The 17,737-nt window shown below is 41.0% G+C and overlaps 1 protein-coding gene across 1 annotated transcript in view; it reads left to right on the top strand.

The window, feature by feature from the left end:
• The first annotated feature begins 17,094 nt into the window (after nt 1-17,094).
• The window catches only part of SCIN (scinderin), a 47,977-nt gene continuing 47,334 nt past the window's right edge, over nt 17,095-17,737 (top strand). Inside the window, exon 1 of the mRNA XM_068210087.1 lies at nt 17,095-17,308. Within this exon, the coding sequence (XP_068066188.1) occupies nt 17,110-17,308 (199 nt within the window). The 5' untranslated portion in view covers nt 17,095-17,109. The remainder of the gene's footprint in view (nt 17,309-17,737) is intronic.

Below are 17,737 nucleotides of genomic sequence, written 5' to 3'. Positions count from 1 at the left end.
GAGAACATTTTTCTTTGAAACTCAAGGAAGATTTTCTGCAAGCCTTGATTGCCCTTTCTTACAACAATAAACTGCCTTGAAGCAATCCAAGGCCAACACAGATTTATGAAACAACCTCCTGATTTTAGACACCAGCTCTACAAGTCATCCAGCCTTCCTCAGAAGCCACACGGAAAGGGAAAAGGGAAACTGAAGACAAAAAAAGACCTCTGAGGCCACAGTCATGTCAGAGCTACACTTAGGGTTAGGGTTACGTGTAGGGTTAGGGTTGAGAAAACCACAGACCCAAGGGTTTCAGAGACAATGACACTACAAAAGACTTGCCAAGGGGAGCATGGCACTGCCCCAACATTGCTCCCTCCACACCTTGCTCCTTGGCACCAGCCATGTAGGGAGGCTCTAACCTGATTTTTATCTATGCCTCAACATTTGTTATACGTGATGTGCAAACTTTCTTTACGTGCTGTACTGACACGATAGAAAGCTCAGTCCTCCAGCAACTTCGTTTGACAGACAATGAGGGGAGAAAAACTTACATGATCTGGCTTCGAGGGCCTCCCCCTTGCAGACGGGGTAGGTCACCGGCTTCCCAGGAGAAAACGCCAGGTGAATTGGGCTTTGTTGAGGAGCCTTAGTACATAAAACAGTTACCAGTGCCACGCTCCTGGGGCTGCCATTTTCCGCTTTTCTTGAACGAGGCGGGGGCTCACCTGGACAATCAGCTCTACCCCCTCCTCGCCTTTTTCTCCCTGCGGTGCTGCTTCTTCCCTGGCTGTCCTGTCCTGTCCTGTCCTGTCCTGTCCGCACCGTTCCTCTCCTGCTCCACCACGTCCCCGAGGTGGCTCATCGCCGCCGCAACCCCGTGCTCCGCTCTTTCCCCGCCGGGGAGGTGGCTGCCCGCTCCCAGCCCGCCGCCGCCGTGTTTCTGGCGCTGCCCGGACCGGCCCTCAGCAGCCGGCCCGTTTTGGCGAACGCCAGGGACAGGCTGCTCGCCGCCGCTCGGGAGTCGCGCCCAGCCGGCCACCAGAGCCGCGCAGGCTCATCGCTGCCCGCGGCACGCTCGATCCATCTGCCCGACCCGTGTGGCGCCCCGAGGCGCAGCGGTAATGCTGTCCTTGTCTTCTGCTTCTCCCTCCACCTCTCGTTTTCCCTCTCTGCACCCTGTTCTATACCCCTTCAGTAGGAGCGTGTCTTTCCGTATCAGTAAATTTCGTTCCACCTCATGTCATCCCATTCCATTTCATTGGTTTCACTCCAATTCAGTTTGGTTTTGTTTTTTTTTTTTTTAATGGCCTTTCATTTCTTCAATTTCTTATCCCATCCCTTTGCTTCACTTGGTTTCCTGATTTAGAGATTTCAATGAGTATCATTTTGGCAAGTTTCAGTCCTTGGAACTGGACCTCATGTCATCCCAGTCCATTTCCTCATATTCACTCCATTTGCAAATTTGCTTTCTTTTTCTTTAATTGCTTTGGATTTTATCATATCTCCTTTCCAGAAAGATGTTACACTTTGTTCTCTGATTTCAAGATTTCATTTCCTTTGATGAAATGAAGAATTTCAATCTTATGATTTCAATGAGGATAAATTTGGCAAGGTTTGGTCCATCTCACTGTACTCCATGTTATCCTAGTATCCCAGTCCATTTCATTCTATTCGCTCCGTTTCCAAATTTCCTTTTTTTTTTTTTTTAATTGCATTTGATTTTATTGTATCACTGTTCCAGAGTGTTTGTTTCTTTGTCCACTTTGTTGTCTGATTTCAAGATGTAATTTCCTTTCATTTCATGAAAGAAAATGAAACCTTGCGATTTCAATGGGTTTGAATGTGACACGGTTTGGCCCATTTCCCTGCACTTCAATGTGCACCTTTCCATTGCATTGTTTTCACTTTGTTTCAATTTTTTTAATGGTGTTTCATTTCTTAAATTTATTTTGTCTCTTCAGTTCAATTGGATTCCTGATTTCAAGATTTCATTGCATATAATTTCAGCAAATTTCAGTTCTTTTCACTCCACCTCATTTCATCCCACCGAATTTGGTTGTAGTTGGTTGTGGTTCCATATTTTCTTTATTTTTTCCAATTGCATTTGATTTTATCATATGTCCTTTCCAGACTGTTTGTTTGACTTCCTACACTTATTTCAAGATTTTATTTCCTTTCAAGAATGGAACTTCTCCACAGACAGAACCCTAGCCCCTAACCCTAAAGTGGCATCCTTTGTGGTGGTGCCCAGGTTAGGGTGATGCCCAGGTTAGGTGGTTAGGGCTGGTGTATTTTTACCTTACCTAAAAGTAAGTAAAGTTTACTCTACAGCTAACTTCAATGGTCTTGGTTCTAGGTATGGTGGCTTTTCTGATGTTAAAATGTATTTTCCTTTCCAAATAAAATGTGAAGGTAATTTACCACATTTTGTGACAGGTTACGCCAGAGATCCTTGCAATCTGAAGTTAAAACCATAGCATTCGACATAGCATAGGTGAGTCTTTCACAATGTGCACATTTATTGTGTTAGAGAATTTAGGAACACTACTTCAACAGTAGGGAGCAGGAATAAGAGCACAGAACCCTCAAACTTGTCTTAAGTGGTCTTAGATGAAACTTGAAGACCAAAGAGTAGCTTTTCCCCTAAGTCTCAATATCAGAGAAATTCCACTTCCAAGTTGTAAATAACAGAATCAGGTCACAGAAAGTACACTAGTTCACTCAGGTGAAGACACTTAGATTCAGGGACACCTGATACAAGCAGCATTACTAGCTGAAATCTGCTTCTTAATGTTGATTTTTCTGATAAGACTGCAATTTCAGCCTTGTAATGGGGGTTATTCCCAGGCAACTGATTCAAGTCCAATGTCTGCTGTACTCATTGTAGATACAACAGTCCATATCTGCATTCCTACTGTGGTGGATGGTCCAGAATGGGGTGCCTACCCTCTAGTGTTTCTATAGCTTCACCTCCTATAAGGACAGCTTCTTTGAAAATAATTAACTACACATAAACTAAAGCACACACACATACATACCATGTAGCATAAAGCACTGCTTTCTTTGTAGACAAAGGCAAAGGCAAGGCTTTGTTCACAGCAAGGCCATGGACAGAATATTTTGTGCTTATAATGTTTGCTATATATGTATGAGTGCTCCTTTTTCTGGATCCTAGCTGATTAACAATGAGCATAGCTTTTCAAATCCTAGAATCCAGACAGTTTTTCCTATAGCTTATAAATACTGAACCACTGAAAAGAAAGCAAAAGCACTCTGACAGGAGATTTCTTGCATACAAGCTTCATGAAAGCAAGTGGGATCCACAGCTGCTACCAAGTAGTCCCTGGCCACCTAAATCTGCTTCATTACCGATTAGTCAAGTTAAAAGACAACTTTTTGCTTTTATCTGCATCAAAATATTTTGAAATAACAACAACAATAATAATAACAAAATAATAATAATAATACTATTAATATCACCCAGTCTTGAGAGGATATCTGGCATATATATCCTAAGGGAAATGTCACTGTACTGGAGATCTAGGGACATGGACCATTCATTTCCTCTAGCTTTTCAAGAGTGTGATTCTTTCTCTAGCTCTTGTTGAGAGCTTTGATGGAGTTGGAAAGATGATCTGCTGTGGAACATTTTCTTATTTCAGCCTTTAGCAGAAAATTACACAGTATTGCATGTGGTAATTCACTTTTAGGAATCAAGATGTCCATATTAGACTGTTCAAAGACACAGACCATTTCAGAATAAGCAGATGCTGGATGGATGTTTTTATGCTTTATATATACACACCAAACTCTTGAATGTAGAGATCTCCAAACCAGAATGCTTATAAAAAAGCTCCTATTTACATCACTGAAGATTAACAAATAGAGCATTGAGGGGAAACTAACATATATATAACTGTAAATAACACCATGGAGCAGAAACACACTAAATGTACTTTGTCTGGTATATTAGTGAGTATTTGACCTCTTTCCATTAGGCCCCAGCTTCTGAAATAACATGGAAATCAAAATTATTATATCTTTCTATTTAACAAATTCCTCTCTAATTCCCCTCACTATTGCTAAAAATTACTTACCAACACGTCCAACTCACTAATTCTTTTCTATAATCAGCCCCTCAGTCATCTGGAGATAAACAAAAGGGCACAGCCCAGCAGGCTCCTGGTAACTACAGATGCTGAGTGCCATCATGAGCTTACTTTGGAAACTGCCTGTCCTCTGCACCCAGGAACTGGGGATCAGCAGGCTGTGCCAAAATAAACGCTCATACATTCCCTCTTCCTTCAATAGACACAGATATCTGCTTTGCTCTTGACTCTGATTACTAGGAAAGGACTGCTGAAAGCTCCACACAGTCAGGTAGTTTCAATTCCTTTTCTAAGCAGTGTGTGGGGGTGTTGTGTGCAATAGGGGAAAGCACTTTGTAGTCATAGTCTGCATTGCTGAGGGCTTTGGAGATGTATCCAGAGCCATACTTGGACACAAATCTCTAGACTTGAATTGTGTATAAGCTGCATGGTAAATGCACCCCAGGAAGTGATTTAGCATAGAAAATTTCATATTGGATCATTTTGCCTTTTCCAAAGATAGTGAGCTATACATACCACTGTGGAAAGTTAGAGACACTAGTAAGAATCCTTTATGTGAGGATCTTCTAGTCCTGTGTGCACTGTTGTGGAGGTTGGCATTTCTCCAGGATTTCCCAGATGCAGCACTGGAAAATAAACTGTGCAAGATATTGACAATAAAAAAGTGCATATTTTTTTGTTCAAGAGAGCTTCCTGTCAATTGCAATGAATCTCCAGTCATTGTTTGAAATTTGCAGTTCCCCAATTTTCAGTTTGGAAAGGATAAATTCCCCAGTCTGCTTGTAAATTACTCATTTCCTGAATGCCACACAAACCTAGCTCAGTAAAAGATGATTTCTCTGTGCATGGCAAATGAAACGCTTGGGACAAATTAAAATTCAGATCTTGTTAGGATCTGGAGCTCTTGTTAGAGCTCAGTAGACATAATCATAAGATAATAGTATTGTATCTGTACTAATAATGGATTATGATAAAGTTTTAGCTGGACCTCCCCATAGTGATAGAAGTGACAGTATATTCTAATGACACACATGGAATTCCTTCAAAGGAATGATTTTGACTTGGTCTTTTGACAGATGGAGAAAAGGAGGCACAGAGCAGGTAAATTAATCGCCCCAAAAGCCTGAGGGAAGAGTCAATTTCAGACAAACTCCTGCAAGTAAATTTGATCTTTTATAACACATGTGAAGGCATTTCTGGTGCTCCTGAGGAAAAGAGGAATGAATTTGTCTTTAACCTCTGTGTATGACACCTCATCTTTAAAAATGTGGGTGTCTTCATTATGACCAACAAGATGGAGATAGCCCCTTGTGCTAGTCTGCAGTGGAGAGTGAGACACACGGACATGTTACAGACACTCATTTCCTGGCTTAGGCAACTTTACTCTTTCACTTAGAAGAGTCAGGAAAAAAACACAGAGCTGCTCTGCAGTGAGGAGAGTGCGACTGCTGGAGACCCTGGGGTACAAAGGTTACTAAGGAAACAAAGGTACCTACAGGAAATCTATACATGGATAATCCTCTTTACTCCCAAATATACAATAAGAAACATCCTAAGAATATAAACTGGGAGTTTTTTAAAAATGCTGGCTTGTTTTGTTTACCTGCTTTGTTTATGCTAAATACCTTTACCATATGTGATCTATGTAAGACAAACCCAACTATTCCTGTTAAGAACACTGCGAAGTATAAAGTTTCCTTTTCTTCCAACAGCACATCCTTGCAAGAATGCAGCTTTAAGAACATTACTGCTACTGGCAGGACAGATACCTTGCTTCCAAATTCCTACAGGGGTGTGACATTCAGCTGTAGCTGTTGTGAAAGGCAGCTGCAGTGCTGTTATCCAGCTGTGCAGACAGAAGCCCCCATTACCCTCCCAGGCTTACCAATACAGTGCAGTGGCTTGATCTGAAAATGCTGATGATGTTGCTTTACAACATGGAGATTGAGAGGCTCTCCAGAGAGCAGTTCTGCTTGCACTGCAATGTGGGTTGGTGCATGGCAGCAACATCCAGCAGAGCCCAGCAGGAGTGCAGTATCGCTGGCATTCTGCCATGTCTCTGCATCATTGCCCGTTGCACTGTTTTGTAGGTACATGTGGAAGAAGTGCAGCACCTGAGCAGAGTGCTCTGACAGCTCTTCATGTTGGCCTCAGATTAGCATCAGCTTGTTCCCCTGTTACACACTCAAATTCAGAGTCCAAAGGGGCCTGAGACTGCCCTGCAGAGATATTTGCTATTCAGGCTGATCTCCATCTCCTCTGACACACTTTGCAAAGCTCTTAAACTTCAGAGGAAGTGGAGAGTGGTTTTTGTATCAAGGGCTGGCAAAAGTGATGTTCTCATGCCTCAGCACTTAGAGAAACAGGCAAAATCTCTTCATTCTTTTTACTTTTGCATGCTCATCGTGGGGGTGAAAATACACTGTAGATGCTGCTGACAGCTATGTCAGCCTTTGAGCACACAGTCAACTTCAGTGTGAACTCCTCTTAGCCCAGTATACAAGTAATGAACAGTAGCTGTTACCAAAAATGTCACTGATCTAAAATCTCCTCCAGTCAGTTGGTATTTTTCCATTACCTTCAGTGTACTTTGAGGCAGGCTTAATGGAGGTGAAATCTTTTCTTTTAGGCAGCACAATAAGATTGTTCCTTTAGAAACTGCTTTATGAAAACTGCTGCAGCTTATATAGATGCACAGAGAATGTGGATACTTTCTGAAATCCTAAAAGGAAGAAGCAGGTTTACAGGTTAACTGTAAATCCTGTGATTTCATAAATGACCAGAAGGACCAAGTGTTACATAAAAGTATGCTCAGATCTGTCACCCACACATACTGACTCTATAAAGACAAAACAGTAGATTCTGTAAGTTATTAATGCTAGTATTTTGCATATGTATAGAACTTATCCTATATATCTGTATCATAATAAAACGGATTTCAAGGTGTCTGCTTCAGGACATCCTCTGCTATCCCCCATATACCTCAAATTCAGTGTTATCTCTAAAACTGTTGTACTTTGGGTTAGATTTAGCTGTGTCCACTGTGAATTCTGGAACTCATGAATGATTATCATGCAGGTTAAAATCAGTTTGAATTACACATAGGACTTTAAGAAAAGACTGGTTTAATTGGTCTAGCCACGGTCTAGTTTCCAAGGTGGTGTTAGGTTGTAGGTTGGACTTGGTGATCTCAAAGTTCTTTTCCAGCCTAGTTGATTCTGTGTTCCTGTGACTCCTAATTCTAATCTAAGATCTGTCAATACTTCTGTAACTTTGATTACATTCTTTGCCATGAATTTATGCCCAAGTTCAACTAAAATGCAATTTTCTATATCCTTCCTCCATGACAAACCCATGCATTTGAAAATGTTAGCACACACCCCCAGAGTATTCAGGTGGTCATCAAATTTTAAGTAGTGTTGAAAGTGTTCATATCTTTGTCACACTGGGCCTTTGAAATACCAAATTTTATGCCATTCCTGTGGAACAAAATCATAAAAAGATGCGAAATAATCAACTTAACAATGTACTAAAAATCTTACATTTAAAGAATTACTTATTAAAATCTTTCTGAGACCTGATTTACAAAAGATAGTAAAGGTAGCAGGTTGGTTTGCAATAAAATAAATCTTGTATTGACTGCAATTAAAATTAATATACTGGAAAAAACGGAAAAAATCATTTTCTGCTAGCTACTTCTCTGCTCCATTGAGTGTTGCTTTGAGCAATTATACCTTGTCATGTTGTGCTGATAGCAGTGGGGTAGTTTTATTACCTTAATAACACAACTGCAGTTAGGTAACGCTGCACTATTTAGTTCATGTAAGGAAGAAAGATATTAATTTGTTTTAAATAAGGGACTGTCTTTAATAAGGCACTAACTGCATCCCAAAAGACACATAGAGACCTATGCAATGCTAAATAAAGGAGTGAAGCCAAATGAAAAACATTATGGGATTCCTCCTTTCACTTAGATGAGAATAATGCCCTCTTTTCCTTTGACACCGACTGCTGTAACAGCTCAGGAAGTCCTGGGACTGTTCTGGCTGATTTTTGTGCACACTGTGGTGGAGGACAACAAGCAGGGATGAGACTGAGAAAAGAAGAGGGAGCTGTGGAGTCGTGAGGAGAGGGCTTTGGAAGAGGCAGTGGCATGTGCATAGCTGGAAAGGCAGCTGTGGCTGCAGGCTGCCTGTACATAGTTCTTTTCATAAAGAGTCAGTTTAGTTTTAGAACACTGGGATTTCCTCAAGTTACAAACCAACTGACAGTGTGTGAAACACAGAAACTCTATTCTATAACTGTTTAAAACATCAAGCTTTATAACACTGGAGTGCTACTTTTCATCCACAGAGGCCTTTTCTTAGCAAGAAAAAGTAAATCAAGGAAGTGTCTGTCATGCAGGTTGTACTAAAATTATGCTTTGGAAAATAAACTTATCTGTAATAACATGTTCTTCAACTGACTCTGCCTGTCATTTTTTACTTCATACAGAGAAACAGCTTATTTTCACTTGCTTCTTACTTGCTTATTTGAAGAAAGTGGTAGTCAAGCAGGGATGGTTATTTCTCGAATGTTCATCTCAAGAGATGGATAGGAAAACAGCAATCGCCTGACAGCCAGTGGAATGTCAAAACATGGGAGCCATAAAAAGCTGTTTTCCTGTGTGTTTTTCCTGTGAGTATAATTGCTCTTGTTGATGGTTATGTACTTTTGAAAGTAAACAACAAAATGTTACTAGTGAAAATAACTGAAAATTGAGAAAGTCAAAGGATAACAAAGGGATTTTTCTGTTCCCAACAGAGGAAATTTTCTGACCTTGTGGAAAAGGCAAGGAAGGAAAGGGGATATAATGGCCTGTACTGGAACAAATGTTAAAATATACACCCATCCTTCTGATTAGGTCCCTCTGATTATGCCTTCAAAAGCTGGCTGGCATGGCCTATGCAAAATGGGAACCCTACATGCAGGAGCTGTGTAAGTGTGTCATGTTAGCTACCTTGGATTGAGCAAGTAAAATACTTCTATCAAATCCAGGAAGGACAAAGCCTTAAGTGCCTTCCATATCTGCAATTTCAAGCAGATTGTCCATGCACATAGTTTTCTGTTGCAATGTCACTGAACAAAAAAGAGCCCAAAATTTATAAACTTATTTATTAACTTTATTGTGACGGGGTTTGGGGGGCTTTTGTTTGTTTATTTTGTTTGTTTTGGTTTCTTTTTTTTACTAGCATTACACAGTATATCACAGTTTCATAACACTGTAGGTCTTGTAAGACTGGGCATCACCCATTCTTTTTGGTATGGTTCAGGATTTTATTTTTAGAAATAGAAATCTGAGAAATGTACTCTCAGAAGTCATATAGGAAGGGGGAATAGTTGGGATACAGATAACATTTATGTTTGGCTTCTGGCAGGTCTAGTCAAGAAGGCTTGGAAACATGGGACAGGAAAATGTCAGAGACCTCAGAGAATTGCACAGAGGGGGTGGGATGGGATTTAAGTTAGCAGGATAAACTGAAGACCCAGGGAAAAGGCCTAAACTACTGATATGGAAGAAAAGCTAAAGGATGCTTGGTATCTGTTCAACAGTTTTATTCTGGAAGTAGTGAATGCTGCAGATGTGTTTGGGAGCACATGTATACACAGTATTTGTTATAACCTTCCCCAGAAGGGGAGGGTAAGCCAGGTACTTGATAATAGATTCCTTGGGGTGTATTAGAGTGAAACGACACTGAATGACCAATGTTTATAAATATCTGTAGGGTTTATTTCAGAACAATTTGGTTGCAATGGAAAGCACTATGTAGACATTTTGGTTATTATCTATAATAATAAAAAAGCATAAAAATAACACTTAAGAAAATGTATAAGGGAAAAGAAAGAAATGATAAGAGTAGAAAGATACATAGTTACCATCTGTGGGTCTAGCAGCAAGATTTGGTTGTAATTTTGATGAGTGATGGTGGCAGTCCTGATCCATTTGGGCTGAGGAAAGCCCACAAAACACAAAGTTGAATGGGTTAACATACTTTCAGGTTTGGTGGGAATGCCTAGGTACCTCCTCTTGGGGTGAGGAGTTTTACACTGTATGATGTAACACTGTGGATCATGGGGCACTTTGGGGGTCTTGGATGGTTTATGACCCCTTCTAAGACATTACAGCTGCCTCATATCAGCATAGTTGAGTGAATTGTGGCCTATGTGTGAATGTGCCCGTACTTCCCCAGAGAGGAGTTTTCTGAGCCAATTATCTAAGAGAGAGCATTGGCATGATAAAAAGCACTATCTCACCATGCAGGATGTGCTTGTTATTGGCCTCTTCCTTTAGCTGGCTCAAACCCCAGCTTGTAGCCCCTGTGGTGGTGGTGCACCTCCTCTGCACACGGGTGTTACTTTGCCTCAGGTCAGCAGAGCACTCGGTGGCTTTTGCAAATGGACAATTGTTTTGAGTCATTACCATTAACATTCTGGTCTCTCATGTATTATTAACATGAAGGAAATAAGGGGATGACAAATATCAGAGACATTAGGTTTTAAGTCTGTTTTTAGTGAGAAAAATTAATTTATTCTGGGAATTATGCCTAATGCTAGCTAGGATTGAGAGTGTGTAAATAAACCGCACATTTCACTGTTTCAAATCAGTTATGCATTTAACCTTTTTTTTTTTTAGTATCTGCCCTTTGTCAGTGGACAATCAAATAGGAAGAGGAATCAGGAGAACAAGGTCTGCAAAGATAATGCACTGTGTCCCTGAGGACATCCCTTCTCTAGGATAATAGGCTCCTTAAAACAAGGCACTAAGAAAGTGTATTGATTCCTATAAGATTAACTTTTGCATTGGCACTGAGGCTGAGTGACATATATGATTTACTAATCAGACTTCAGTTGATAGGAAATGTGTGTTCTTCAGACTTTCTCTCTTTTTCCTGATGAGTGGCAAAAAAGCCTAACAATATATTCCTCCATGCCTTTTCTTGTCACTTAGCCTTATGAAAGCAACTTCAAAATAAATGTTTGTTGGCAGGTCAACATTTAATGTCGAGGCACCTCCATGCTTTCTTGGTATAGTGCTAATCAGAAAACAAAAGAGGTTGGGTCCTTTTCCAGTCAGTATGTCTCAGACTCTTGAAACAGGAATTTGATTTAAAATAGTTCTTTCTGTAGACCTCTTGAGCAATATCAAGATCTCATCTTGAACATGGGCTACCATGAGATAATTATTTTAGAAGCTGTCTTCAGCAGGATTGCAAATGTCAGCAGCTTTGGGGGAAATTAGTATACTTTCAATACCTCAGAGAAAAGGAAGAAGTTAATTTTATAAACCTGGTGCCCCTGATGTAGAAACAGATGTATGGAAGCCTTTGTTCTTCAGAGAACTTTGCTTTCAGGTCTGTTAGATTCAATGGGCTGATCCCAATAAACTACTCATTTAACTGGGGAAGGCTGGCCAGGGAAGCTTTGCTGCCCTGTTGAAACTGAAGCAGTGGTGAGACTATTAACTCTAAAATGCTGTGACAGGACTTTTGTTAGTGATCTTGGTGATCTTGGTGTTGTGTTCGCAACTTGGCTAATACATAAATGCTGACACGCAATAACAAAGTTCATAATTCTCAAATGTGTCATTCTTGGAGAGTTTAAAACCACTTCCATTAATAGAAGTATAACAGTACACCTGTGCTTAAAAAAATTAAATGTGAGGCATAACCACAGTAAGGCTGCAGGTGTGAGGCTTCCAAGAGGGGTGGGTACTTGAGGTGGAGGCAGAAGCGGGGCTGCTACCAAGGACCAGGGTGGTGCTAAGCGTTATCTCTTCTGATGCATAGGGACTAAGTGGTGGGACAGTGGGGTATGGCAGAAAAGTGAAAGCTTGCTCACATTGTGGAGCTAATTTGGTTTTAGTTTCCCATTCATCCTTTGCATTATGTTTTCACAAAGCAGTGTGCACATGAGTCCCATCAATACTGTGGAAATTGATAAAAGATGTGTGAAAGAAGCTTTGTATCAATAATCAAAGGTATCACCTGATATAAAATAGTTTTGTTTTAATTAAACTTTTTGACTATTACTGTCTGGTCAGTACTTCTGAATATTTCTCAAATAAAGAATGGCCTTCCCATTTTTCTAGTTTCATACAAAGATTCACTCAAATTTGAAGTTTTTGAAAAGGGCTGGATATTTTTCCCATGAAACTTGAGACCACTATATTTAAACATAAGAAAGCAAACTTAAAGATCAGTGGCATGGTCTTGGTGAGGGTTACTGAGCCACATAGAGAACAGCATCATTTATTCCTTTGGTAGCCCAAATGAGCACATACTGTGGACAGGATGATTAATCATTGATGGGAATCATGGTAACATTTCTCTGTAGAGATAGTCAAGGTGAGTAAAATGATAAGCCTGAGAATAACTTTTTCTAAATCTTATCTAATCTCATGATCATCACATGAAATGTCATATCACAGGAACATAAAGGAGACTTTCTTCTTTTGGAAGATAGGTGATTTTTGAAGGAGTGCTTCAATTCCCTCTCTCTGACTTCTTGAAATATATTATGCTATAATTCTGTGGCTTGAGATGAACATAACATCAGAATTTATTGGTTAAACATTTATGCTGCTCATTGAATATTTCAAGGGAAGAACATAAGAAAAATTGTGGGAGCTGTAACATACTTTATAATTAACACTTCACTTCTCACTATCCCCGTGACAAAAATGCTTGCCTAGATTCTCTGACTGAAGCCAAGACTCAGATCGCTTTCTCTACATGCCCTACTTAGTACCATTGCTGAAAGATGAATTTGGAGAGTCTTTAGTGACAGCACTCACAAAGCAGGTGGGTGCCAAGTGGTACACATGGTGCAGCTGTGATCCTGGCCTCTCTATGCCTTAAACACCTGCCTCAAAGCTACACACTAAGGCCCTTTATTTGCTCTGGACTTGAAGGATTAAAACTAGATTCCTGTCTTGAAGGTAAAGGAGGATTTAATTCCTTTATGCCAGGTTTTTCATATCTCTCATCTGGCAGCCTCATAACTCAAACTTTGCCAATAAGGAGGAAAGTTAGGTTTCAGTCTTTCTTCAGCATGTTCTCTCCAGCTGAAACTGAGTTACCACACAGGATGGAAGGATGATGAGGGAATTGAGAGAATTAGCAAGTGGTAACATAATTCTACAGCTTGTTTTGATAACATGACTTTTAAAGGTGTACAGTCAAATTCTCCTTCAGCTCTTACATTATCAGCAATCATAATTTTTTAGATGAATATTGGAATAAGAATTTAACTCAGGTTTTTGAACTGATTTACTGTATTTAGGGTAAATCTGAAAGAACTATGGATTTGTAATTCAGGAACAGAACAGATGAGAACAGATGTTGACTTCTGTGACTGTTTGGACAAGAGTGTGCTTTTGACACATACTCCATGTACAGCAAACTTTGTCTTGTGAAACTAGGGGCAAAACCAAACATCTGTAATCCCCTTGCTTAGGTAGGGTTATAGAGGTCAGGAGGGCATTTGCCAATTGTGGTGAAGAAGAAATAAGCTGTGTGGAAGGAAACACATGAGGCATCTCAAAATATTCTCTCCCCTTTCATTTATTTTCACTCCTTCCATTGTTAGCTCCTGGAACTGTAAGTCAGGCTTTGTAGAAGGACTTAAACCTTATACTTTTTATAAACTGAAAGTTATTCCTGCTGGGAAAGATTCTGGGGCTTAACTTCTGGGAGACCTTTTAGGTTCCTTGTGTATGTCGCCTGGAAAAACCACCTTGTGTTTTTTTTAACCTTTCCCCTGACTGGGCCAAAAACCAGAACTCAGGATATTGCATTTTGGTATTCTGGTGTATGCACACACACTCTGCATTTATGCAATATATGACAATAATGCTTTGAGGGGAAAAGATCCCTTATTCAATATAACAAAATACTTAGGAAAGAAGTGAGCAAAATTAGATGGTAAAGTTTTTCTTAAATCCTTGAAATCTCTGAGTCATACCAAAGCTTTAAATTCAATATATTTGAATCTGCTTTTTCAAGGACTAGATGAGAAGCACAGACATCTTCTAACATTCCTGTGTGATCTATCAGGACTTGGGAAAGGACAGGCATTTAAAGATGGCCATACTTCAAACAGTGCAGTTGAGCAGGCAGAAAGCTGCATCTTTACCCCATAACTGTGTTCGTGGGCTTTGACAGCAGCCAACTGCTACATCTGGCCTTCCCCCCGAGGAAAAGATGTGACACAAAATTATTTCCCTTTGCTACTACAAAGCTAAAACAGTGCTAGGCCTTTCCTATCCTTCTCAGAAAGCCATATTTTATCAGCAAGATACAATCTTCAGTAAATTCAAAAAAAGTTATTTGAACTATTAAGATGGTCTAAAATTCCATTACAGTGTAATTTCTAATGAGCATAGTAATTACAATTTTACCAAGGTCTTCTGAGTCACAAAAACAATGTTATTTTTGGTCCTCTCCACTTCAATTACTATGTCAAAGGACTTGCAAAAGCACATAAAAAGTAATTATAAATATTCTTTCTGAATGTGCAACTTTTAAGATACTCCAAAATTACTCCAAAATTCCACTTTTAATTAACCATGTTAGAAAGTTCTTGATTATTTAAAAATTTATGAAAATCTGTCATATTAACAATGCTAATTCTTACTCTTGCTACAAAATAAGGATGGATCACAAAGAAGACAGTTCAACTTTCATTAGAAGTGAGATTGCAAAAGCAAGATTTGCAAACAGTCAAAAATTAACACTGAAGAGTACAAACAAGTATCCTGGCACTTAGGATACAAACTTCTATCCAAGTTTTTCTTTGCCAGCAGCCAGTAAGTGATTACATAATGCTAGTAAGACAAACTCAGGCATGAGAAAACTCTGCTGTCAGTACTAACATCCTTTGTGTCTGAGTAGTGCCACAGACACAGAAAAAACAGTTAAACTGTTCTTGTGTCTTTAACCTTTCACCATTGGTGTGTGATACTGGGAATGGTCAACACTAAACAAACAGCATGCATCTCATGCCAGCAAGAGGCATTCTGATTAGAGCAGTATTTAGATTGGAGATTTAAAATTTAAAGCTGTAATAAGGAGATAAAAATGTAACCAACCTATTTGTGCAATCTGTGCATGAACAATTTTATCTTGGCAAGACAAGTAGAACAGTAGAACAAGGGGACATGAAACTGCATAATGCTGGGCTGGTTTGAGCTCCTGTATGGGCAAAACAACACAATTGCAAAGTGAGTTCACCTGGACAACTTCAGAAGAAATAGTAAACCCATACAATTATAGAGTATGTGGTAAGTTCTACCCTTGCTGACTGAAGCAAACTAATGCACGACAATGCAAAAAGTCATGCAATTAGAAAAACTGCTTAGCGTAATTAAGTTAATAAAAGTGAACAGAAGAACTGGCATAAATGTGAGGACAAATTTGAGAAATCACTTTTGAATGTGATCTTCAATACCATATTGAAACTAGAGCTGCTGGAATTTTTTGGCTACTCTTCCTTTTTTTTTTTTTTTTTTCTTCTTCACATCATTAACATCTTGAGAAAGGTATTTCATTTGGGAATTACACTGTTATCAAGCAGGCTTACTGCAGCCCTGGCAGAATGAGGGATAAAATGCTTGGCTGTGAACTTGTGAAGGTGAGCTGCACCATGTTCAGCTGGACCTTAGAGAAAACAGAGCACACAGAGTTTGCTTTTTAAACAGTGAGGATAAAGCTGAGGGTGCCTGTGCACCTCTGTCTGGCAAACTGATGACAGAGTGCCCACCAAAATGGGAAATGACAGTGCGTACACACAATGTAAGGTCCTCTTTTGCTTAAGACAATATAAAGAGAAGTTGTGAAGATAGTTACACAAAATTCTTAGTTGTGGTGTTTTTTTTTTCCAGCAAAGATGCTCTCCAGCTGCTTTGTTGCATTTATCACTTCCTCTCCCACTTGCTGAGGGAGCCCTGATGTGCCTGCAGGTGGATACTTGCACTCTTCTTGTATTAACTTGATAAAGCAACCCAGTGGGGAAATTAGGAGCTTCGAAACTCATCCAGGTGGATAAGATAATGAAGCTAAACAAAACTCTTTCTGAAATGTATCTTTTGATGTACTGACAGCTTGCACTGCATCTGCTTGTATTGTACCCAGACTGATCTGCCTGCCAATATTAGATGGAAAATGTGATACTGGGAATGGCTATAATTGGCTATAATTTTCATATTGCAAGGAAAACTGTAGTTGTCCTGTTGATGTACCAAACATTTATAAAGGAGACAGACAAGTAGGAAGTGGGTTTAAAACCTTTTGAGCTGCTGCACAGTTTTGGAAAAACAACAGCAGAACTCTTTAATTTTTCTGACAACGATAAATTTATATTAATTCTGGGCTTCATCTGGAATCCCAGAGGAAAGATTTCCCTCCCCTCCCCCGCCCCCCGAAAGATTCCTATCAGTATTGAACAAAAGAAACGAGGTTACTGGGTGTATGAGAGCTGTGCTCTGCCATTCCAGCCGGGGATGGAAAACCGCTCCGCTGCAAGTGCAAGCTATAGAAACTCTTTGTATTCTGGTATGAGCAGTTCATACAAGGCAGGTGTGATAATTATAGAAGCAAACAGCACAATGCTACAACATCCGCAGACACTGGATTAGCCTACTTGTACTTTTCTTTCTTGTCTTTTCTGGGGTTTTCTCCTATTATTTTACAACAGAGAAACGTTCTCCGTTTGCAGTGAGGGTGGTTGGTTTTTTAATAACACCCTTGCTACGGCGCTGGGCACAGACGCAAAAGGGATTTCGGGTGAGTTTGTCTTACAGGCGTGTTAAACACGAATGACTGAAGGACAGCGGAGCCGGCCGCGGGCGCCGCTGGAAGGGGTGGGAGAGGCGCATCCCTCCGCACCCGCCCAGGGCCGGCCCCGCTGCGCCCCGCCCGCCCGCCCGGCGCTATAAATGGGACGGTGCGGAGCCCCTGCCACTTCTCCGCTCCCAACCATGGCTCCGGAGCGGTTCCCGCCGGCGTTCGCCGAGGCCGGGCAGCAGAGTGGGCTGCAGGTGTGGCGCGTCGAGCGGCTGGAGCTGGTGCCCGTGCCCCCGAGCCGCCACGGCGACTTCTTCGTTGGGGACGCGTACCTGGTGCTGCGCACGGAGCGCCGCGGGGACAGCGTCGCCTACCGCCTGCACTACTGGCTCGGTAGGAGCGAGGGGGAGCCCGCAGTGCCCACCCGGCTGCTGGAAGGCTCGCCGGGCTCCTGGGCATCCGGGGCAGGGCATTCCCCGCCCTTCTCAGTGAGGCTGCGAGGCTTCCAAGAGGGTGCTCGAGGTGGCGGCAGAAGTGGGGCTGCCACCAAGGACCGGCGTGGTGCCAAGCGTCATCTCCTCCGATGCTGAGGGACTGGGTGGTGGGACAGTGGGGTACGGCAGAAAGGTGAAAGCTTGCTCACTTGTGGTGGTAGTTTGGAAAAGTACTGAAGGGTTAAAGTCAAATCTTGGCTGCACCCGACAGAGGTTCTGGAGTGAAATCATGCCTTCACTCACATGAGTAGTTTTCTTGCCTTTATTGCCATCTGGTAGAAAATGTCCTCTTGCCTGTCTCCCTGGTGTTGCCCTGGTTAGTGTCTGG

The sequence above is a fragment of the Anomalospiza imberbis genome, chromosome 1 (assembly GCF_031753505.1).
Source record: "Anomalospiza imberbis isolate Cuckoo-Finch-1a 21T00152 chromosome 1, ASM3175350v1, whole genome shotgun sequence".
Lineage (NCBI taxonomy): Eukaryota > Metazoa > Chordata > Aves > Passeriformes > Viduidae > Anomalospiza > Anomalospiza imberbis.
Note: the sequence above shows the minus strand (reverse complement) of the source record. Positions and strands in the feature narration are given on the sequence as shown.